The sequence below is a fragment of the Morus notabilis genome, unplaced genomic scaffold (assembly GCF_000414095.1).
Source record: "Morus notabilis unplaced genomic scaffold, ASM41409v2 Scaffold241, whole genome shotgun sequence".
In the NCBI taxonomy this organism is placed as follows: domain Eukaryota; kingdom Viridiplantae; phylum Streptophyta; class Magnoliopsida; order Rosales; family Moraceae; genus Morus; species Morus notabilis.
In genome coordinates, this window is record NW_010358037.1 from 472886 (window position 1) to 495972 (window position 23087).

The 23087-nt window shown below is 35.5% G+C and overlaps 3 protein-coding genes and 1 non-coding gene across 4 annotated transcripts; 2 read left to right on the forward strand and 2 right to left on the reverse strand.

Moving 5' to 3' along the window:
- The first annotated feature begins 1260 nt into the window (after positions 1-1260).
- On the forward strand, positions 1261-1334 carry TRNAI-AAU. The gene has a single exon. It is a non-coding gene; the product is annotated as a tRNA-Ile (tRNA).
- Positions 1335-4814: 3480 nt separating this feature from the next.
- On the forward strand, positions 4815-9274 carry LOC21403886 (ribosome biogenesis protein WDR12 homolog). The gene is made up of 13 exons (XM_010091324.2): positions 4815-5074; positions 5191-5291; positions 5449-5555; positions 5711-5746; positions 5884-5969; positions 6597-6655; positions 6741-6851; positions 6949-7074; positions 7614-7757; positions 7944-8052; positions 8585-8721; positions 8815-8850; positions 8940-9274. Exons 1-13 carry the CDS (start codon positions 4912-4914, stop codon positions 9027-9029), a joined length of 1305 nt encoding a protein of 434 aa, XP_010089626.1. The 5' UTR covers positions 4815-4911; the 3' UTR covers positions 9030-9274.
- Positions 9275-10672: 1398 nt separating this feature from the next.
- LOC21403887 lies at positions 10673-15039 on the reverse strand. Its single transcript, XM_010091325.2, has 10 exons — positions 14650-15039; positions 14087-14187; positions 13894-13991; positions 13720-13769; positions 13387-13482; positions 12224-12313; positions 11991-12083; positions 11781-11876; positions 11504-11569; positions 10673-11100 (listed from the first exon to the last, which is right to left on the reverse strand). The coding sequence occupies exons 1-10, from the start codon at positions 14854-14856 to the stop codon at positions 10906-10908; spliced, it is 1092 nt and encodes a 363-aa protein (XP_010089627.2). The 5' UTR covers positions 14857-15039; the 3' UTR covers positions 10673-10905.
- Positions 15040-16381: 1342 nt separating this feature from the next.
- On the reverse strand, positions 16382-16861 carry LOC112095414 (uncharacterized mitochondrial protein AtMg00240-like). Its single transcript, XM_024177354.1, has one exon. The coding sequence runs from the start codon at positions 16859-16861 to the stop codon at positions 16382-16384; it is 480 nt and encodes a 159-aa protein (XP_024033122.1).
- Positions 16862-23087: the final 6226 nt, after the last annotated feature.

Here is a 23087-nt window from a genome sequence, read left to right on the forward strand (position 1 = left end):
TATTTTTTTATTTTATATGTTATTTTTGTATTTTTTATAAGTTATTTATTAATTATTGATTTATATTTTTATTAGGCCCTAAAGGATTTGAGAAAAAATTATTATCTTATACATTTTGTGAGATTATTAATGAGAGAAAACAAAAAATGTTTCATTAAAGTAATACTATTTTATTTCTACAACTGTTGTAAATTTATCTCATGCCACTAATAATTTGTAAGTTATATTTTCATAATCTATAGGTTATCTTTCGTAACATGCATGTTATTTTTCATAACCTGTATGTTACGTTTTTATTTTTTGTAATCTGCAGGTTATCTTTTTATAACTTGTAGGTTATTTTTCGTAATAACATTAAAATTTTATGTAGTAACATAAATAATAGAGTTGGAAAAAACAGTTGTTAAACTTAGAATTTTCTCTTTATTAATTTAGTACATTAGCTCAAGTCGAGATTGAGAGATTTTGTTATTTAATCGAAATTATTAATTTATCGAACATTTATTTATTGAGGTTAAACTATAATTTAAAATTTAAAAAATGAAATTTTTTTAAAAGATAAAATGAGAATAACTCTTAACATTTAAAAACACAGATGAAATTAACCCTACACGTTATACACATCCTTCGACACACAAGGAAAGATATAAATTAAATATTGCGCAATGCTATAAAATGTTGAGGTCAACGGGTGGCAAGTGGCAACCGTCTTAAAACAGCACATATTCCGCCTAATAACCATTTTCCATCTTGTTATTACTTATTAGGACTAGGACAATAATATATACACTTGATAGAAAGTTGTTCCAAAAAGAGAAAACAATATTGGATCAAAAAAAGTATAATCGGATACATCATAGAAAATTAATACGTCTGATTCGTTGATGTACTGAGATTCCTATTGGTACTAGTCTATTAGGGTCTCGTTCATTTCACCGATTCGAATTTTTAATTTTAAGTTTCTACAGTAAAAAATTCTCAGAAAATATCACATCTCACTTTTTCTGCTACAGTGAAAAGCTCTAAAAAAATATCACATAACAACTCGAATTAAAAACTCAAATCCGTGAAGTAAACGAGGCCCACCCAAACTCCACATTCAGCCAAAAAAAATACCCAACTCCACAATTACAAAGATGTGTGTGATGACACTATACAAAAATCCAAAATTTCATCCTCAATAATAATTTAAAATAAAAATAAAAAAATGGAACATTTTGTTTTTGCTAGAAAATAAACGGTAGCCAAGCTTTCATCAACGGCCTATTAGCTCAGTTGGTTAGAGCGTCGTGCTAATAACGCGAAGGTCGCAGGTTCGAGACCTGCATGGGCCAAGTGTTGGCTTTTCCTTTTTTTTGAATTTTGTAATTATAGCTGAAAATTTACATGGGCCAGAAAGGGTCTGTTCCAGCGGCCCAGCCCAACAAATCGCGCCCCTGGGACTTATTAGGGTTTCTCTTCAGAGAATCACGTATTAATAGACCAAAACTTCTACTTCTTGATTATACCTCATCCACCCATGTTAATCCAACCATAACGAGGAAAGAAGATGGAAAGTTTTTGGTGATTCATAATTCCGATTTATTTTCCAGGTTTTCCAAATCAAAGGAGTATTTTATTGAGAATTCTTGCAAAGGGCTTATTTTTTGCATTAATAAAAGAGGCACAATTCATACGAATATGAGTATATTTGACCAATCCTTTTAGACAAGAGGCTATACAGTTGCCAGATTCTCCTTATGCTGATGAATTTTCACGCTCAGTGATAGCAGGGTATAGGATGTATGGGTTGAGATTTGACAGTGCTACAAAAAGGTATTGTAAGTGTGGTTTAACGTCCCTATAAATTTAAATTTAAATTTATATTTAAATCACATGAAACTCATTTTATTTTACCCTTTTTACAGGTATAAAGTCGTATGTGTATTTCATCCTTTTAAATGTAAATACAATCGTGTGGTCCGGATTGGGATAAAAACTGAGATATATATGTTTAGATCAATTAGAGAAGACCTAAAATTATCACCGTCGTCTCATTATCGTAGAGAGCTATTAAAAACATCCATTCTCGTCCTATATTTGGAATTTGTGGAATGCCTTTATTTATAGGTGGAGTTCTTTATTGGGGCAAAACGCCTTGTAGAGTTGGCATTCAATCTGACATCCAAGATTTCGATCGCAAAAGATTGTTGCTTTTCATATTGGCAAGGAGGAATTTCATGACTTGATTTCTTTGTCTCCGTCTCTTTTTTCCGCCGCTCATCATCGCCGTCTTTCGTACCACTTGGTTGATCTTGGAGGGTCATTGGGTCTCGTTGACTGTTCAGCCCTTAACATTGACATATGGACTTTGCAAAATCATGATCATTGGGTTAAACACATCAGGAACTACATGGAATGTGTTGGAGCTTTCTTGGGCAATCTTCATCAAACTAAGGTTATAGGGCCATGGGAAAATGGTCAATTGCTGATCAAGGTCAGCAGCAATTATTTTTCCTACAATCCAAGCACTCCTCAATCCTCATCATAAATTCAAGTTGATTCGCGGTTTGAAATTCAATTTCTGTACTGCCGTCTATTGCTACACAATCAGCCTCCAATTACTTTCTTAGAAAAGCCTCTAGATCATAATAAGCCAAATTATTTGTTTTTATGTTCCTTTTTACAGTAATTTTTTTTAAAAGGATTATTTGTCCTTCTAATTCTCTATACATTTATTTATTTATTTATGGAAGTTGCATTGCCCCTATTCACTAAACCATATATCCTGAAAACATAAAAGCTATTTATAATTAAGGTGACGTTTAATATGATGAAGTGAAATGATAATATTCTCTCTTGCTTACAATTAATAGTCATTCCATCAGAATAGTTGCTCCACCAAAAATGCATGAATGTCATTACCAAAGAGAACTAACAGAAAAATTGTTTCATTCTAATCTTAAAATTATTAACAACATTTGTACTTAATCAGTGTCTATTCGTAAGAAAACCGTTCATGACACACATTGAAATTAAATTATAATAAATTGTTAGTAATTGTTAGGGAATCACTTTTCACTTTTTTTTTTATATATAAAGTAAACATGTTCTTAAAGGTAAATTTTGGAATTTTTTCTGATATTTTTCTCTTAATTTTTGAATTTTATAATTATTTACATGGGCCAAAAACCCACATGCGCCAGAAAGTGTTTGGTCCAACCCAACAAATCACGCCATTAGGAATTCCCGCATTTTATTTTGTTTAGTTTGTTTTTTTTTTTTTTAGAAATTGTGTTAGATGGCCTTTTTTAACCACTTCTCATAAATGGCTGATTTTTTTTTTTATTTTACAAAAATGGTCGTTTTATTTACAATAATTGACTCATGGACCACAGTCAATTACTTAATAAACATGTAATGTGTTTATTAAAATTAGTTAATTATTAATTAATTTTGATTAATTATTAACTAATATTGATTAATAAATTAGAATCAATCACAATTGACCTCTAACTCAATCAGTAATTAACCATTGAATCAATCAATGATTGACCATTAAGTTAATAAAAATGGTTATTTTTATAATTTTACAAAACCTCAACCATTTGTTAAAAATATCCTTAAAAAAAAGGCAATTTGTGCTGATTTTTTTGCCTTTGTTTTTGGGCCTGTTTGTTTCTGGTCTCGTTTTTATTTTTCACAATTTTCGAGAAAAAAATTGAAAACGCGTAAGAAAACGCGTTTGGTGTAAAATTTTCTAAAATCAAAACTGAAAACACCCGTTTTCATTTTCTCTTTTTTTCTCATCTTTCTAAAAATGAATTTTTTCCGTTTTCATTTTTCTTGTTTTCATTTCCAAACTTCTGAGACTATAAAGGCCAGATTTGATCTCATTGGCAACAGATCGACCTAGAACACGCATGACTTTGTTTGACTCAAGGAAAAATCTAGCAAACCCAAATCCGATGCTCTCACCGCATGGAACCGGAACTAGACGCAGAGCTGCATCCATGGCGGCAAGGGATGAGCAAGAGAGAACACAAATGAGCTAGGATCTGAGATCTTGGATCCGCCGCGATCTCATGGTGACGAAGCGAATGATGACGATGATTGCGTCCGTCGTAGCGACAACGTCTTGTCCAGACATGGCGACAATAGAGAAAGGGGGCAGAAAGAGAAGAGAGGAGGGAGATCTCGCAGAATCCACGGTTGACGCCGGTGAAGGATTGAACGTCGATCCTCACGGATCTCGAACTCGGCGAGATCCACCAATGGCACCGGCTCTCCACAGCGTCCTCAATCTGAGACGAGCGAGATGAACGGCACCGGATCTACCCGGATATCCAGTCAGATCGCGTGCCTTCTTTAGCCACGACACGACGAAGAGAGAGGAAACCAGAGAAAGTGTGACGAAGACAGGGAGGGTAGAGAGAGAGCGACGAGATGAAATGAGAGAGAGAAGCGCATTGAGAGTGACAACAAATTAGGGTTTAGATTGTATTAACTAAGGGTATTTTTTTTATATAATTATTAACTAAGGGTTATTATTTATTTAATATATTATTAATTTAAATATTATTACATATTTTTAAAAATTAAACCACCAAACACAATTTCAATTTTTTTTAAATTGAATAAAACTATCAAATGCATTTTCAGAAATGATTCTAAAATAAAAATAAAAACGTTTTCATTTTTATTTTCATACAAAAAATAAAAACGTTTTGGAACCAATTCCAACCATATCTTTTATTTTTTTTGTTTTTTGTTTTTGTTTTTGTTTTTTTTGTTTTTTTTGTTTTTTGCGCTAAACCCCCGTCTTAACCCTCCCCCAAAACCCTAGCTTCCTTCTCCTGCTTCTTCTTCACTGCCAAATTCATTTCTCACGCAGTACTGGTCGTTCTTTTTAATCCAAGGAAACGGAAAGAGATGGACGTCAATGGAGATGCGGACGAGACTTCTCGAAGAATCCAAGCGCGTTTCGTCACGAAGCTCGATCCTCCTCTCAAAGCCCCTGCTACTTCCATCGCCATTCCCTCCAGTCTCACCCGCTTAGGCCTCTCCACCATCGTCAACAATCTTCTCCAAGCTGGTACGCTTTTCGGTTTCGCCATTGTTCTCTTCTTCGGTCGCCCTGAAATGGATGAGTTTTTGAATTGGAATGCCTAATTTTGAGGATTTCTACCTTTGATTTCCGCTTCTGACCAGGAAATCCTGATTGGGAGCCCGAACCGTTCGATTTTCTGATCGATGGAGAACTCGTTCGGATGTCGCTCGAGCAGTTCCTTCTCGCCAAGGGCATATCGGCGGTACTTTCGTCTCTTTCGAATTCAGTTTCCTTAATTATTTTTCTGATTCTGATTCCGAAAAAAAACTAGTTTGATAAATTTGAACTAACTAGCTGCATTGTAGATTCTTTTCTCATTTTAGTGTTAATATCTACTAATGTTTTATGGCGTATCACAGGAGAAAGTATTGGAAATTGAATACATAAAAGCCGTGGTTCCTCGGAAAGAAGAACAACCTTCTTTACATGATGACTGGGTTAGTGCAGTTGATGGTTCTAGTCCTCGGTAAGCCCATGAGAAGTTTGATTACTATTTTACCTTTGACAAAAAATGTTAAATAGTAGGATATGTGTTTTTGTTTTCGTTTTTTGTTGTCTTGATTGGAAGGAATAATGTTTTATTTTGTGTGTTTTAAGGCTTTAGTTTTTAATGTATGGCAGGTTCATTTTGACAGGATGTTATGATAATTTTGGAAGGTAATTGTTAATAACATACTTACCTTTGTATTTCATAGTCTTTCGGTGTTCATTTTTGCGTTTGAATTGATATTTGTTCATAAAGAGGAGCTTGTTATTTTCAGTTTATTTATTTTTCTTCATTTAATCGTCTTTAGGGTGTGGAAATCTGCTGGAGTGTGTACGCATATACTGGAAGGACATAGTGGTGCAATTACTTCTGTTAGTATCGTCAATCCAGAAGGTGCAGTAACGATAAAAACTTTTGGTCTTTGGACTATTTTCAGTAAAATAAAGTTTACAAACCCCTTCCTTCTTTTTCTTGTTTTGTTTTTTTTTTCCCGAGAAAAAGAAGAAAATTATCTATGTGGTTTTATGTGTCAATTGGCTTGCTTGCTCTTGTTATTTTCATTTGGTTCTGAGCTTTAAATGACCTGTTCATGATGACATTGCTTTCTTTGACCCCCCCCCCCCATTTTCGACTTGAGTGCGTAGTGTTGTTTCGAAGTTAGCAAATGTGTGATTGTTTTTCTAGTCGAGTAATGGAGAAAATGAAATATATCACAGTCAATCTTTGGACCTTTTAAAGTGTCTAAGAATCAAAACTTAGGTTTGTTTCTTTTATGTGACAATTATTTATGAGCTTGATCATGTTAACTTACTAACAACATGACACTCATGTCCACCCATATCTGACCGTTTGGTACCAAAAGGAAAATTCATATCTTACAGTTGGTTTATTTTAAAATACAGCATCATTTTTCTTTAAGAAAAGATGCTGTTGCAAAGCTTTATATATATATATATATATTTAAGAAACGTATTTATGGCTATACTTCTATACTTTGGAATAAGCTTTGTTGTTGTGCAGGGGAAGAAAGGGTTACCGTTGCCACTGCTTCAAAAGATCAGACCGTAAGGCTGTGGAAGGTAATTGGAATCAAATATTGTTTTAACAATGTTCACTTGATGTCTTGGCTAGTCTTATGCATTCCATCTTTTTTTCTTAATAAAGTTCAGTGCAGAAGAGCGTGTGAAGAATCCTTTGAAGATAAGGCCATTCAAACTTTTGCGTGGACATAAAGCATCTGTTCAGAGTGTTTCTGCTCAGACTTCTGGTGACATGGTATAGTCCATTTCCTTGTATCTATAGTAGTCAATTGACCTCTGAAGTAGAGATTCTGATTATCCGCTCTATCCCTTTTCGCATTACATGTGTATAGGTTTGCTCAGGTGGTTGGGATTGCACAATTAGTTTGTGGGAGTCAAATGAGACTAATACAGAAGGTGACCTCGTGTCAGTTAAGAAGAAAAGGGTGAATGATCGAGCTGAGGAATCTCAGTTGGAGGTACTTTATTTATCTTTGTATGTCGGTGAATTTGAGTGCTAGTCCCTTTGCGGAGGAAAAAGTCATTTTAGTTACTCTTTTTTCAGGTGACGCCAGTTTACTTTCTATTTGTTAAATGTAGTGTTACAGTGAAATAATTTATTAGTGTTACTTGAGGGATACAAGGGATCAACGAATCCTTTCAGGGATACTGCTGTGACATGATTTTAAAAACAAAAGAAAAAACAAAATAGAATAAAAAATAAAGAAAAAAAATCTGGTGACTTTCTTTCTTTTCACCGGACTCCACAAAACTTTTTAATTGTTGTATTTTTTATTCATTTATCACTTTCTATCTCAGGTTAGCTTCTGTAATTCTGTGATTTCCGTATCATTTATTTACTTTTTGTTTTTCAAATTCGTTCTAAAGTCTATTTATGTCTGTTTTTTACTTTAATTTTTCTATTGCTAGATCCTTTCTGGCCTTAGGATGTTAGCAGAATGATTTGTATCCCTTCCTAGTTGACTTCTTACGAATAAGAATCTCTTATTAAATTCAGGGTGAAGCTGTTTCGACACTAGTTGGCCACACACAATGTGTGTCCTCTGTAAAGTGGTTACAACGTGAAACAATCTACTCTGCATCAATGGACCATTCAATTAGAAGGTGGGATGTTGAGACAAGCAAAGATTTGCTGAACATAGTAAGTCTAAATATTCTGCCTTTTTTAGCAGTGTCTCAGAACAAGGAAGATGTTTACTGGTGTTGTACAGATTACTGCAACAATATGAACAAAAATTCTTTTTCTAGCTTTTTTTTTCTGCTCAAATTCTAAGTAAACGCTTAAACTTGTGGAGTTATTTGATGTAACAATTTCTTTGGTTGATAGAACTGTGGGAAAGCTCTCAACTGCATTGATATTGGAGGTGAAAGTTCTACGCTGATTGCTGCTGGTGGTTCTGACCCCATTCTTCGGATATGGGACCCTCGAAAACCAGGTCTGTAAAATGAGCCAAGCATATAATCTCTAATCTAATTAACAAAGTTCATTCTTTTGACAAAGCACTCATACATATTCTGTTAGGAACCTAACTCAGAAAATCAACCAAACACCAATACCACACTCACACACACCAGAAACAGCAAGTAAATGAGAGTAATCAGAGGGAATTTTATTAATCTAATCAACCAAAAACACCAAATTACACTGAAATATAAAGGATAGATCGGAGATTTCGAGCAATCCGGCACTCCCAGCCGTTCCGGCAACACTCTCAACACTCAGACGATGGAAAATACTCAACACCTAAACCTGCTGGCCTTCCCCCATTCAAATTACTCCCAGAATAGCCCCCTCCACGTCAGCCCCCTCCTAGCCACTTTCAATATTTTCCCTTAAGCCCCTAACTCTGTGTTTTCTTCCCGTTTTGCCCCTCCTAGTGTAAACTTGCTTCAGTAGGGGTCTAACATATTCATGTGTTAAGTTACTGGCACACTTCGGATATGAACCGAAAATTCTTACTCTTGCAGGAACTTCTGCTCCTGTCTTTCAATTTTCATCTCACACTTCTTGGATTTCGGCTTGCAAGTGGCACAATAAATCATGGTTCCATTTGCTTTCTGCATCCTACGACGGAAAACTTATGCTGTGGGATCTGAGAACTGCGGTATTGTACTCTCGTTGTTCGCCTACTGTGATTTTTGCACTTTCTCTAGCATTGCCGCTGCAGCTGTTTACTAATGAATGTTTTCTTTTTCAGTGGCCTCTATCCGTCATTGGTTCACATGAAGACAAGGTTAAAAAAAAAAAAAAGAATAATATTTTCTCAGTCTTAGCCAAGTGTTGTTTTCTTTTATGCTTATGATTGTTATTTTTATCATTTAGGTACTTTGTGCTGACTGGTGGAAAGGCGACAGCATTGTTAGTGGTGGAGTGGATTCAAAGCTCTGCATATCTTCTGGAATTTCCGTGTAGTGATGTGGAAGTTAGGGAGAGAAATTTTGATATTTATATTATGAGTTTTAGTTTTAAGTTTCTTTTTTATTTTTATTTTTCCTGGTTATAGAACTGACGAGCTCCTTTAGACGGCAAGATTATAGCTTCATAATTTATGCGTCGCTCCGAGTGTTGTATTTTAAGCATTAATGTTTGAGGTAAAGTTGCAAAGAAATGTGCATGTCGAATTCTCTGTTTTTTTTTTAATGGTAGAATTCTCAATTCCAAACAACCATGTTTTAATTGTAACTAGTCGAAAATGAAAAATCATGGATTAATTTTAAAAATTTCCCTATAAATTATGACCATTTTAACACTTTTCTTCTTGAATTTTAAAAGTTAATGTTTGTTCTCTTTGAATTTTAGTTCGTTAATAAGTTTTCCGTTTCTGTTAGAATGAGTAATGAAAATCGCCACGTGTCACTTATTTGACCTATATGAGGAGGGTATTATCGTAAATAACTTAACAAAAAACTCAAGTTATCAAAAAAGGAATTAAAAAAACTAAAATGCGTAAAAATTTACAGCTTCTTTCCTTATTTTATTTTCACATTGTTGAAGAGATAAGCCGCGATTCTAGGTCTTTTATACAACTGTCGAGAGGAATTATTGTCATCCATTTTTCCTTTTTTTTATAATATCAATTTTTGTTAGTCACATTTATTTTGCTAGTGTCTACAAGGTTTGACAAAGCATTCATTCATCCAATTTCAACCGTTTTTGCTATTTTCCCCCCCTTTACATCGCGATAGTTCTCTTTGATCATTTCATCATTTATATCCCTGTATACATAATTTCAATAGCATGTTTCATATTTCTTTTCTTTCCCTGGTGCTTACAAGCATGCCTAACGAAAGAGTCATTGTCTTCCTCTCTGTTGAAGCAGTTGTGGTACTATGCCTTCCATATTGACATCGAATAGGACCTCAAATTTCTTTCATCACTCAGTCACTGTCATCAGTATTTGTACTGCAAGAGCTTGTCATAGATGAATGAGGTGAGAAAAATGAAGAATTGGTTTTTGAGAACAAGGGGGTGAATTCTTTCAAAAAAAACTAGAATCTGATCTGATCTGATCATGAGAGTATAAGAGTAATTGCACACTTATTTCTCACTAAATAAGTGATACGTGGTGATTTCTGCCACTCATTCTAACAAAAGAGAAAAACTTGTTAACGGAATAAAATTTGAAAGAAATAGATGTTACTTTTTAAAATTCAGAATGCAAAGTATTAAAATAGTCATAATTCAAGAAGAATTTTTAAAATTAATCCAAAAATCATTGCCCATAAAAACCAACGACGAATGTCGAACTTGCAAAAAAAGGGCGTGTCGCTTATTTACAAAAGGCGGCAAACTTCTAACCAGAGGGTGACATGCCGTTTTAAAGGATTTGAGTCAAAGAATAAGCTTCTTAGTGTGAACGTCATATCGTTTATCTCATGGGACGAGTTTTCAATAGTAGTGATTTCTAGTTTCATTAATTATTGTAAACTTTTTTTGATCAATTATAAAATTTATTATAATTATCAGATTAATATTTTACATTAAAATAATGATACCTATTGATGGGTAAATATTAGAGTAACCATTAAAACCACACCCTATCTCATGTTGCAGCAAACTATTAAGATGATAAATTAAGTGTCGTTTTTTAGGTGGAGATCAAAATCTTCACTGTTAAATTGTGGGAAGCTTGTACACGGTACACCCTGTGCTAGTAAGTTTTGCTACCTTACACAATTTTTTTAGTCTATGGATATCTGAAACAAGTCTATTACTGTACACCCTTATTTCTATATATGCAAGGCATAAGCAACAAAATCAAGTTCTAAAACGAATGTACAATTAACCATTAAGGAGTAGAAGTAGAATATGCCTCGGCAGGGATCTCAAGTCCTGAAAATTTTGCAATGGGCCTGTCAGCATTATCATCTCGAGCAAACTCTTCAATCAACTGCGCAACTGAGACGGGTTTCTCGACATGAGGAAGATGGCCACTTTCCGGTATTAGTCTCATTTTCGAATCTGAAAGCTCGCAATGTAACCTCTGCATTATGTTCATAACACGGATTATAGCAAAAGTAGGAAAAAAAATCATGCAATTCATCAATGTTAGGTGGTTTTCATCTAGAGATCCATGTTTCTAGAACATGGTAGGCTCCTCATATGATGGATAGCCTTGGAGTCGAAGTATATTGTTTTCCAAAGAAGTTCAAAGCAAAAATTGGATATCAAATTAGTGCTTAAATTGCCTCTGTTAGAGTTAAGGCCTGAAAAATGCACTCCTTTTAACCGTTTAAAGGGATTAAGGGAACAAGCTGATGAGAAGCATATTCTAAATTAGAGGCACAGTAATGCTTTATGCTTATGTACTAAAGTGACTGACATTAAGGTTATTCTATGATAAATAAACTTTTTAAAGAAGCTTGGCTCAGAGCTTAAGGACTGACCATTGTTTGCTTGTAGCTGATAATTTGATCATTCTCGCCGCAAATGATAAGTGCTTTGTGCTTCACCTGTAAAAAAATTGCAGCCAATAGGTCCTGTCAACATTTTTTCTCATGCTAAATGCTAACAAGTGTTTAGATAATTTGGTAAGAATGACCCAAATCAAATAGAATGCCTGCACTATCAAATATGAGCAGGGGCCAAAAGAAATCAGTTCATTATGGAATCTTGCCACCACTTACTGACAATATTCAAAAGGAAGGCATACTGATAGTGTACCTGTTTAATTTGGCCAGCAACATTATAACCCCCACTTCTCATAAAACTGACTGTTGCATCTTTCCACCAAGGCAGTAGACAGTGTAATCGGCCAACCTAATTCGTAAAATTAGATCTATATTAGAATTTACATTGCAACACCTACTTCAAATATGGCGATTAAAGAAATACCATTGAAGGCTAGTATTTACATGGAAAAGTATATCTTACATTAGTCCAATCTAAGGTTGTAGCTAAAGAAATGCCATTGAAGGCTAGTATGTTTGCATAAAAGCGCAGTGGCATGCTTTTCAAGAAAGACACCTGAGTACAGTTCGTGAAGGAGTCAGGAAATAAGCTCATTATCTTTTTGTTTCTGAGATAATATGATTATATGTCGTATGCATGTATAGCCGTTTCAGCACTTGTGAAGATCCGCAAAATCATGAGATATGAATACCTACCCCAGCGTAGGCTACCATCTTCGGCAATTTTGCTAGGTTACCAGTGCCCTCTGCATAGACGCTTGCGTTAATCAAGACCAACTTTTTGACCTGTCAATCGAAAAACCACAAAAAAAAGTAAGCAAATATTGATCATAAGTAAATCTAAAATAAGAGAAAGGAAAGGAACAAAAAAAAAAAAAAAAAAAAAAAAAAAAAAAAACTTTGAAAAAGGGCGGGGGGAAAAAAAAAAAAAAAAAAAAAAAAAGAGAAGCTTGACTAAGAGCAGGAGGAGGAAAGCTAGAGTCTGGATTGCATCAGCTCTGATCTTAGTAAAAGGGCCTAGTTCGAGACAGAAAACTATCTAGACAGCTCAATTCATCTTCTACTAACTAGAGTATTGTAAAAACCTCTGCATAAATTATCTTATTTCTAGTTAAGTGAGCTTCAATCCAATTTACAAGCTGAGTTCGTGAGTGGACAGTGGAGATCCACATTCTCGTAATTAAGGGGATGTTTGGTTGTTAAATTTAAAATTATGATCTATAATTTTAATTTTTTATAAAAAAAAAATATTATAACAGAACTAAAAATCATAATTCTAAACTAGTAGAATTTTTGAAACAAAACAAACGTACTTAAGTGGTTAAATAGTGCTACTTCGAAAGGACGTTTACAGATGCAATCAACGCGTCAGGAAAAATCACTAGGTATCGATAGACTTTTCTCTAACACCAAAAAATCTTTTTGAAGGTCTAAACGATTGGATTTTGTTGAAACACGTCACAGATCGTCGCTTCGTGACGAGTTTTGTTTAATGGTCTATTTCCACCACATTTTCGTGGTCCAAATCCAGCACCAGCTATAGATCTTCTAAAAACTGGAGAAATACCTTATTTAATCTTGAAGTGATCCCAAAGCGATAAAAACTAGATCTTTCTGTATCGCATCATTAATATATGTAAAATATAAATTTTAATTTTCACTTACTTAGATATATAATTGAATTATAAAAGTTTTATTTATGCTTTTCACAGTTTAAAATGCTAAATTCAGTAATGGAGAACTTTGACGTAAAAATATGTTTTTGTTTCTTTTGGGAAGAGGCAGAAAGTCTTTTCTATGACAGCATTTAAAGGGCATGGATGGACATGGTAAGAAGCTCGACAAATAGATAAACTTACAGCTTCTGGATAATTGACTGCAAAGTCAATTGCAACAGCAGCACCAAGGCTTGGTCCAACTAATACCATTGGCCTCTTGATGTAGGAGTTCCAGAACTATATAAGAATAAGAAAGTCAAATAATCTCTCAATTACCCGAGACACCAAAAACATAAAAAAACCTTTCATGACGGCCTAACACAACATACATCAAATTCTCAGAACAAGTTAAACATCTTCTACATGATATACTACGGTCGTTTAGACGAGGAAAATATCTCGAAACCATTCCACTAGATCATGTAACATTTAATATTCAGATCTTTTCTAAAGATGCTCGTGAGATGAAAATACCTGATAAAGGTGATTACGCTTGGATGCCACATCACATGGTGGAAGCCTTTCTGGGTATTATGAGAATGAAAAAAGAATTAAGTCTTAAAGCCCGTATTGCAAGGTAAAAGCAAGTAAATATAGAGCCTTACTTATAGAACTAAGAGAAACAAAAGTAAAGAAAAGTGAATGAACCTAAATCGGAGAAACCCCATCCCAGAACATCTACAGCCCACGTCTCCAAACCAACCTCCTCAAGCAATGGGTGTGCGCATCTCCATTCCAAACAAGAACTAAGCAATACAAGTATAACAGAACATAATTGAATTATGTTAAGCAGGAGATTATGTTTTAATAGTCATGGTTTAATTTTGTTACATTTGTTTACCTGTCAAAACAGTGGAGAAGAACTACTGGATTGGTCTCCCTTCTTTTGAGTGGTTTCACACAACTGCTCATAGTATAACTACTAGAATCTCCAAACTGCCACTGCAATTACAAGAGTCACATTTGAATTAGAACTTTAAATAAAGTACACATATATAGTTTTCTTTTTATCAAAATACAATTCTGGGTTTCAAATATTTACGAAAAACTTGTTCTAAAATAGTCTAAACTTGCACTTCGGACCGGGAGTTTCACCATATTCCAATTTCCGTTTTCAAAACTCCGAGAAAGATTCAAGCCCATAATTTACCTCCACTTCTTTTCAAACAAACCCACCAATCTTGAATCTAGCACTTGTCAAAGTAGCAAGAACAAGAAAACAAGAAACGAGATTCAGCATAACACAAACATCTCATTCCTGGTTTTTACACAAAGCCAATCTGCAATATCTAATGCTATTGACTGATTTTCATACTGAAAATAAAATATCTCGCTTCAAAAAAAAAAAAGAAAAAAGATAATAATAAAAAGCTATTCTGGTAAAGCAAAATGTAAAAATCATACCTTCACGGGAAGCCTCTCAATCCTCTGAGCCAGGTTTCGTGCAAATGGGTCTTTAATATTTTGCACCTCTTTCGGAAGAAACGACGGAAACCCATTACATTCACCACCATTTCTATCCATGAGACTCCTTACGCTTCCACATTTCTTTGCTGTTATCGCCGCCATTGTTTGCGGGGATTGCGAACAAACCCACATGAAAGCCGTCATTTTTCCGGTTCAAAACAATATACAAAATGGGAAGAAATCAGTTGACGTTCAAACTTTTCTCAAACAGAAGGAAAAAAAGAAGACGGTGAGAATAGGTGCGTGAGATATAATATTTTTATTATTATTATTTTTACGTTCCGAAACTTGTCAGTCAGCCCAGGACGCGTCAGAAAATAGAGGGAAACACGAAACAAGAAAGCGAGTTAGAAAAGCGTAACGTGCTAGAAAAAGCTTTGGAACATTTTTTCAAAAACTTTTTCACGTTTTTCAAGAAAAAAATAAAATTAATTTAACATTTTATTAATTTAAATTTTTAATTTTATTACGGTTAAATTTTTTTATAAAAAGTTACATTTAATTATTTTTATTACAATAAAAAATTCTCACATAAAATTATATATCAATTCAAGTTAAAAATTTAAATTCGTAAACTGAACAAGAACTTAAAAAATCACATTTGGAGCAACTTTTATTAAAAAATAAAATTAAAAACACATTTTCTATTTCCCTTAAAATCTGAAAACGACTATTGAAATTATTTTTTAATCATTTTTAAAAACTTTTTTGTACATCTTTTTATGAAAGATTTTAGTCTGACAGTAATTATTTACCTAACTCATCCAATAAGTAATTTTTAGTCGTTCGATGGAAATGGACAAGCGAGATTCATCACGTCATTGCAGAAGCATTCGTAAGTGATAGCTTCCGTACATTGCAAGTGGCAGCTTTTATTGGCCATGTGTTGAACGAAGAGAAAAAGGAGAAGGAAGAGTCAGGTTGGTGGCCACGTGTATATGTGAGAGACAAGGAATGATGTGAGAGACAAGGAATGACCTGAGAGACAAGGGAGATGGCTGTAGGAAAAAAATATATTAAAAAATGTGGAACCCAATTAAAAAAAAGCTCTTTCTCTGGACAAAATAGAGAAATGCTTGATTAGCAAAAAAAAAAAAAGTGTGAGGTTTAATTGTAGAAAATGAAAAAGGTGGAGGAACACAGACTCAATTTGTTCTGTGATTCTACTTTTTAATAATGACAGAAAGCCAAAATAAATAGAGTACAAAATGAGAGATAATTCCGGAACAGGACACTAACCTTAAACGAAATTTCTCTTACAAAGAAAGAAAAACAAAATCACGGGAATTAAGAAATCAGACAACGAAACATAGTTGTAATAACAAGACTTTCTAATATTGATAAAGGAGCAATTACTAATGCTTCAAAGTCAATGCACGTGGCCACCAAGATCAGGCTTGCATTTCAACACTCCCCCTCAAGCCGCACTGTAAATATTGATCATGCCTAGCTTTCTTGAAAAATCATCGAAGTTTACTCGTGCAAGAGCCTTTGTGAGTATATCAGTCGTTTGACAATTCGTCAGAATCTAACTAACCATGAATATTCCTGCATCAATTTTTTCTTTAATGAAATGACGATCAATCTCAACATACTTTGTCCTGTCGTGATGAGCTGGGTTCTTGGCAATACTGATTGCATCTCGATTGTCGCAGAATAATTTCATAGATTAATCTAAAGTCACTTTTAATTCAGACAATAATCTCTGTAACCAAATACCTTCACAAATGCCTTGTTCCATGGTGCAGAATTCTGCTTCTGCACTACTACGGGCTACAACTGATGGTTTCTTGCTCCTCCAAGTTACCAAGTTACCCCACACATAGGAGCAATAGCCTGATGTTGATCTGCGATCAGTCACTGACCCAGCCCAGTCTGCATCTGAAAACACTTCGATATTTCTTTTAGAAGTTCTAGAGAAAAATAGGCCTTTACCCGGTGTCATCTTGAGGTATATCAGAACTCTATATACGGCAGTCATATGTCGCTCAGTTGGGTAATTCATGAACTGGCTAACAACACTAACGGAAAAACCAATGTCAAGTCTTGTGTGAGATAGATAAATAAGTTTCCCCACAAGGCGCTGGTAACGTCCTCTATCGATAGGAGCACTCTCATCATTGGCTTTCAGCTTAACTGTTGGGTCCATGGAAGTCTGGCAGGCTTGCAACCAAGCATTCCCGCTTCACTTAACAAATCCAAGATCTACTTATGTTGGGAGACGGAGATACCTTTTCTTGATCGACCAATTTCCATCCCAAGGAAGTACTTTAGATTCCATAGGTCTTTAATCTCAAACTCCTTGGCCAATAACTGTTTGAGTATCCTAATTTCCGCCTCATGATCACCTGTTATGATAATATCGTCCACGTATACAATAATGATATCCTTCTTCCCGTTTGGAATGTGCTTCACAAATAGAGTACGATCCGATTGACACTGAGAATATTCGTACCTTTTAACCGTTTTTGTGAATCATTCAAACCAAGCCCGGGGAGATTGGTTGAGTCTATACAAGGATTTTTGAAGTCTGCAAACCTTGTTAGAGTTGGATGTCGACTCAAGACCGGCAGGAATATCCATGTAGACTTCTTCCTCTAGATTTCCATTGAGGAAGGCATTCTTCACATCTAGTTGGTGGAGTGGCCAGTCGAGGTTAGCTGGCAAGGATAAAAGAACACGAACTGTGTTGAGTTTAACCACTGGTGTAAAAGTTTCTTGATAGTCAAGGCCATAAGATTGGGTGAATCCTTTGGCTACTAGTTGAGCCTTATACCTATCAATACTCTCATCTGCCTTATATTTAACTGAAAAAATCCATTTACATCCCACAGATTTCTTACCCTTTGGCAGTTCAGTAATCTCCCACGTACCATTCTTTTTTAGTGCCTGAATTTCCTCATTAACAGTAGCTTTCCACGTAGGACACTCAAGAGCTTCCTGAATATTATGAGGAACCTGTATCTCTGTAATGCTAGTAGTGAATGCACGAAAAGAAGGTGATAATTTTCCATAAGAAATAAAATTCCTAATGGGATGCTGAGTACATGATCTAACTCCTTTCCTCCAAGCTATGGGCATATTCAAAATATCATTTTCCAACTTAGTATCAACAATACCATCAGTGTTAGTGATAATATTACCTGGAATATTGCTAGGATTAGGACCCAGTTTAGCTTCATGGATTCACTAAGGTAGTACTTCTTCCTTCGTTTCCTTTTGGATGGGCTCTTTATCCCGCAAGTCAACAATGAACTCTGTGTTTTCAGCAGGTAAGGGTTGACTAGAAGACTCTGGAGGAATGTGATTCTTTGACTCTGGGAGAATGTGATTTTCTGTGGTGATAGATGACTCGATGAATGACTCAAAGTCCTAAGACTGATATTCCTAAGTAGAATTCTCCCCCTGAATATTAGTCTTAGGGTAGTATGGTTAGTTTTCGAAGAAGGTGACGTCCATCGAATTGTAAATTTTTCTCGTGGCCGGAGAGTAACACTTATACCCTTTTTGGTGTGAAAAGTACCCAAGAAAGATGCACTTGAGTGACCTAGTATCAAGTTTACTCCTTTGATTTTGATGGACATGAACGAAGACAGAGCACCCGAAAATTTTGGGTAGGATGGTGGAAATGAGACGTGTTGTTGGAAAGGATTTTTGGAAGGTTTGACAAGGTGTATTGAATTTTAGAACCCTAGACGGCATTCTATTGATGAGGAAAGTTGCCGTAAGGACTTCTTCCCCCCAGAATAATTTCAGAACATTGGTTGAGAACAGTAGCGATCTAGCCACTTCAAGTAAATGTATATTTTTTCTTTCAGCGATTTCATTTTGTTGCGGGGTATCTACACATGAACTTAAGTGAATTATCCCTTCTTTTGCTAGAAATTCTCCTAGGATGGAGTTGAAGTAATCCCTAGCATTGTCAGACTTTAAGATTTGTATTTTTTATTAGAACTGGGTCTGAATCATATTTTTGAATATTTTGAAGATTTGACCCGTTTCTGATTTTTCTTTCATAAGAAACACCCAGGTTAATCTAGTGTGATCATCTATGAATGAGACAAAACACCTAGGACCTCCTATATTTTTTATTTTTGATGGACCCCAGATATCGCTATAGATTATTGTGAATGCTCTAAATGCTTTGTAGGATTGAATGGGAAAATGGGACCGAGCATGTTTCGATAATTGACAAATTTCACACTCAAGCGAATTTGGATTTTTATTAAATAAAGATGGAAACAAGTGTTTTAGATACATGAAACTTGGGTAACCTAGGCGATAGTGTCATAACATGATTGCACTATCGTTATTTTTACTAGAAACAGAAAAAGAACTACCCTTAACTGCCGCTTGAGGTTGTTCTTATGGATAGTGGCCCTCTTTGAGGATGTAGAGTCCAGAGCATTCCTCAGCATTGCCAATCGTCTTCCCCGAATCCAAATCCTGAAATTCACAATGAGTGGAGAAAAAATTAGTAACGCACATCTTTTCCTTAGTGAGTTTACTAATTGACAATAGATTACAATCCAAATTAGGAACAAGTAGAACAGAGTTGAGAGTAATGTCCTTTGATAGCACAACTGAACCTGTACCGATCACCTTTGATAGCGAACCATCAGCTATTCAGACCGTTACGTTATTTTGACAAGGACTATATGAATCAAATATTGTAGCATCTCCCGTCATGTGATCAGAAGCTCCTGAGTCTATGATCCAAGGTTTTTTCCTTTTCTTTCCCACAGTAAAAGCGTTCAAAATATTACCTTTGTGAGCTAGATTTCCTGAACTAATGATATGATTGGACGATGAACTGGTTTGAGGTTTGGCTGATAGGAGAGGAGACAACAATTTTTGAAGCATATCCATTTGCTCCTTATTAAAGGGGCTTGTTGTAGGTGATGATTGCTCCTCAGTAGTGACGTGATTTCCTTGGCCTTCTTTTTCCATCTGACGAGCCGGCTTCCAATCAGCTGGCTTCCCATGAATCTTCCAGCAGGTTTCTCTCAGGTGGCCTGGTTTCCAGCATTGATCACACCAAGGTCTACCTCCCTTATTCTGGCGGTTGTCAGAAGGAGCAAATTAGGTTTTGAGTGCCGAGCTTTCTGCCATGTTTAGTTGTTGATGAGATCCCATCATGAGCTTCTTCCGGCTTTCTTCTTGGCGGACTTCAGAAAATGCCTCTCTTAGGCTAGGTAGAGGTTTTACTACCATGATTCTTCCTCTGATTTTATCCAGGTTTTTGTTCAACCCTAACAAAAATTTATACATACGTTTCCCTTCGACAATCTTTTTGTGTAACAAGCCATCAATAGCACAAGACTAGTTATGAACTTCAAACCTACCAAGCTAGCGCCATAGACGAGTAAGGGTATTGAAGTATTCAGTTACCATTTGGTCGCCTTGACGTAAGTCGTGGATGGTGCCTTCGATCTGTACGATTTCTAATGTGTTTTTCTTATTGGAGAACATATCTTTTGCCATGTCCCAGATTTCCTTGGCTGTATCAAATGACAAAAAATTTTCGCCAATGTCAGGAGTCATCAAATTGATAAGCCATGACATGACCATATTATTTTTTGCCATCCATTTCTTGTAGGTTGGCGCAGTGATTTCTGGTGAGGTTGAAGTCCCGGTGATGTAGTTGTCTTTCTCCTTCCCCTAAATGAATATCTGTATAGATTTGGACCATTGCAAATAATTTTGCCCATTCAATCTATGAGTAGTAATTGGAAAGTGAGAAGTTTCTATTTGATGATGAGAGGTAGAAGAAGAGGAGATGATTATGTCAAAGGTGGATGAAGATGACGAGTTGGTATTCAATCCGAAAGAGGAGCCGTATTTAGTCATAACTCTGAAAGAGAAAGGATGAAGATGTAGAGACATGATTAAACCTGCTCTGATACCATGTAGAAAATGAAAAAGGTTGGAGGAACACAGACTCAATTCGTTCTGTGATTCTACTTTTTAATAATGAAAGAAAGCCAAAATAAATAGAGTACAAAATGAGAGACAATTCCGGAACAGGACACTAACCTCAAATGAAATTTCTCTTATAAGGAAAGAAAAACAAAATCACGGGAATTAAGAAATCAGACAACTAATACATAACTGTAATAACAAGACTTTCTAATATTGATAAAGGAGCAATTACTAATGCTTTAAAGTCAATACACGTGGCCACCAAGATCAGGCTTGCATTTCAACATTAATCGTTTATGGAGGGGGAAAGAGCTTAGTAAAAGCATCAGCTTTTACAGTTTTACAGTAGGCAAAAGAGTCATCCATACCACCTTAAGTTCTGAAGTTAAATTGCAAGTTTAACAAAAGCAACTGAGCAGGTTTATTGAAAACACAGGCAAGCACTACTAGTGAGCCAACAATTGATGTTGGTGCCAGTTTCCCAGTGCTAAGGAAGCCATATTTGAAAGCCAGTTCAAGACAATAGTCACCGATATATGCGTGATTATGTGGATGATGGACAACTTTAAAGATGAGAATTGCTCATTGACTATTTACGGGAAGACGTTTGTCCTCACAGCGAAGTAGTTTGGTAAAATTATGGGTTTGTTTGATGGGGAGGATGACTTTGAACGACATGACACCGATGACGAAGTGATTAATTAGAAGAAACAAATCAATAACATGAAATACAACAAATAAACCAATATACATATTAAGGATGAGTCTCTAATCTGGCACATCAATTTTACCTGACTGATCCGCTCAAAAATTGTGGCCATCAGATTAAAAAATGGACGGTGTAGATGAAAAGTTTATTTTCATGCGTCTCTCAAGCGCACTCCCACTCCCACAACCAAACCCATTTCTCTCTCGACCTCCATCGACCTCTTCTTCAGCCATCTCGTTGCCGGGGACTTCCGACGGACGGACGATGAGACCCATCACCTCACGACAACGCTCGCAACTAAATTTTTTTTGGTTGATTAATCGCTAAACTTTGCGTTTTCCTTGAGCAAAACTTTAGATACTAATAATAAAAGGAACGATGATTTTAAAAATTTAATGATAATTACATATGCTCATCACGTGATAATTAAAATTTTACAGAAAAATCATATAAGGAACACAATATTACCTTCAATGCTAGTTAAAACGTTTGAAAACCAGAACATTGTACTTCTATAAATATACAAGACTTATGTTGAATCGTACAACTGCCGTATGTGAATATACAAGACATATGATGAATTGTACAACTTATTGATTAACGCCCAAAAGTGATATTCACAAGCGGTCAATTGTAGCACAGAAGGGCGGTCGTATCCACACAGAGATAACCAAACAACAAGAAAGACTAATAGAATAAGAGCGTTAGAGAAAATTGAATTAAGGAAAAATGAGAGTTTTTGAGATTTTTGTTGCAAATAAAATAAAAAGAAGAAAATATTTGTGTTGAAGAAAACGGTAAGGTGTCGAGAATCCCTAATGCTTCGTTCACCAATTTCAGTTTTGATTCACAAAATAAAAGAACTGAATAGATTAAATCTCTATGTTGACTCCGAAAATATTATTATTACAAGTTATCTAAAATCGACAATATATCAATATGACAATATTGCAGTAAAAGACAATTTGCAAAATAATTTGAATAACAAAACATTGCATGACAGAATTACATAAGAAAAGCGTGACTGAACTTATATAAAAATTGGCACACAATATTTTGAAAAGTAATAGAAAAATAGATGAGATTTAATTCATTCAGATGTTGAACTTTACAGCACAAGGAATCAAAACCCCGAATTGGGTCACTCAACAGAAGTTCATCTCTAACCTCACCAAGAAAACTCTAGCCTATCTTGCAAAACATTCTCACAAGTTCTAAAGAGAAAATATGAGACTGACAGCAAGACGACAGAAAACTGAATATTAAAAGCTTTTTAAAACCTTAGGCCAACCCCTCTATTTATAGTGTTCAGATGTTGCCTATCAAATAAGGAAATAAATTGTAAAACTAGAAAATTACAAAAGAAAAGGAAACAAAATAAAATTACATATAAATTAGGAGAAATCACATATTTGATTTGGAGAAGAAATCTGGTAATTTGCTCTGATTTTTGGGGAAGGAATTCGGATTCATCTCAAAGGAAACACGTGTCGAAGCTTGATTGGAGGAAAAGAAGTCAGCCTGCCACGTGGCGCGCGCGGAGTGGAGGAAAGGAGCTGGCCGTTGGAGACAGCTGGGACCCGCTCGGACAGCTGGCGCGTGCAGAGGGAAGGAGCAGGCTGGCAGCGCAGGTGCGGGACCCATGCGGGAGAGTTGGACGCGCGCTGAAGCTGCGTGGAGGGAACACGCCAGTTGAGGCACGGGCGTGCTGGGGACGCGCGTGAGATGGAGTGGGGAAGGCAGG

Excerpts from the sequence above, each read along its gene's own strand:
- LOC21403887 (XM_010091325.2), bottom strand. The coding sequence starts at position 14,856 with ATGACGGCTTTCATGTGGGTTTGTTCGCAATCCCCGCAAACAATGGCG. Across the intron at positions 13,992-14,086 it reads CTTCTCCACTGTTTTGACAG|TTCTTGTTTGGAATGGAGAT; the intron begins GTAAACAAATGT and ends TGTATTGCTTAG. Across the intron at positions 11,101-11,503 it reads TCAGCTACAAGCAAACAATG|AGGTTACATTGCGAGCTTTC; the intron begins GTCAGTCCTTAA and ends AACATAATGCAG.
- LOC21403886 (XM_010091324.2), top strand. The coding sequence starts at position 4,912 with ATGGACGTCAATGGAGATGCGGACGAGACTTCTCGAAGAATCCAAGCG. Across the intron at positions 7,758-7,943 it reads GCAAAGATTTGCTGAACATA|AACTGTGGGAAAGCTCTCAA; the intron begins GTAAGTCTAAAT and ends TTTGGTTGATAG. Across the intron at positions 8,722-8,814 it reads TGTGGGATCTGAGAACTGCG|TGGCCTCTATCCGTCATTGG; the intron begins GTATTGTACTCT and ends TTTCTTTTTCAG.
- LOC112095414 (XM_024177354.1), bottom strand. The coding sequence starts at position 16,861 with ATGGACCCAACAGTTAAGCTGAAAGCCAATGATGAGAGTGCTCCTATC.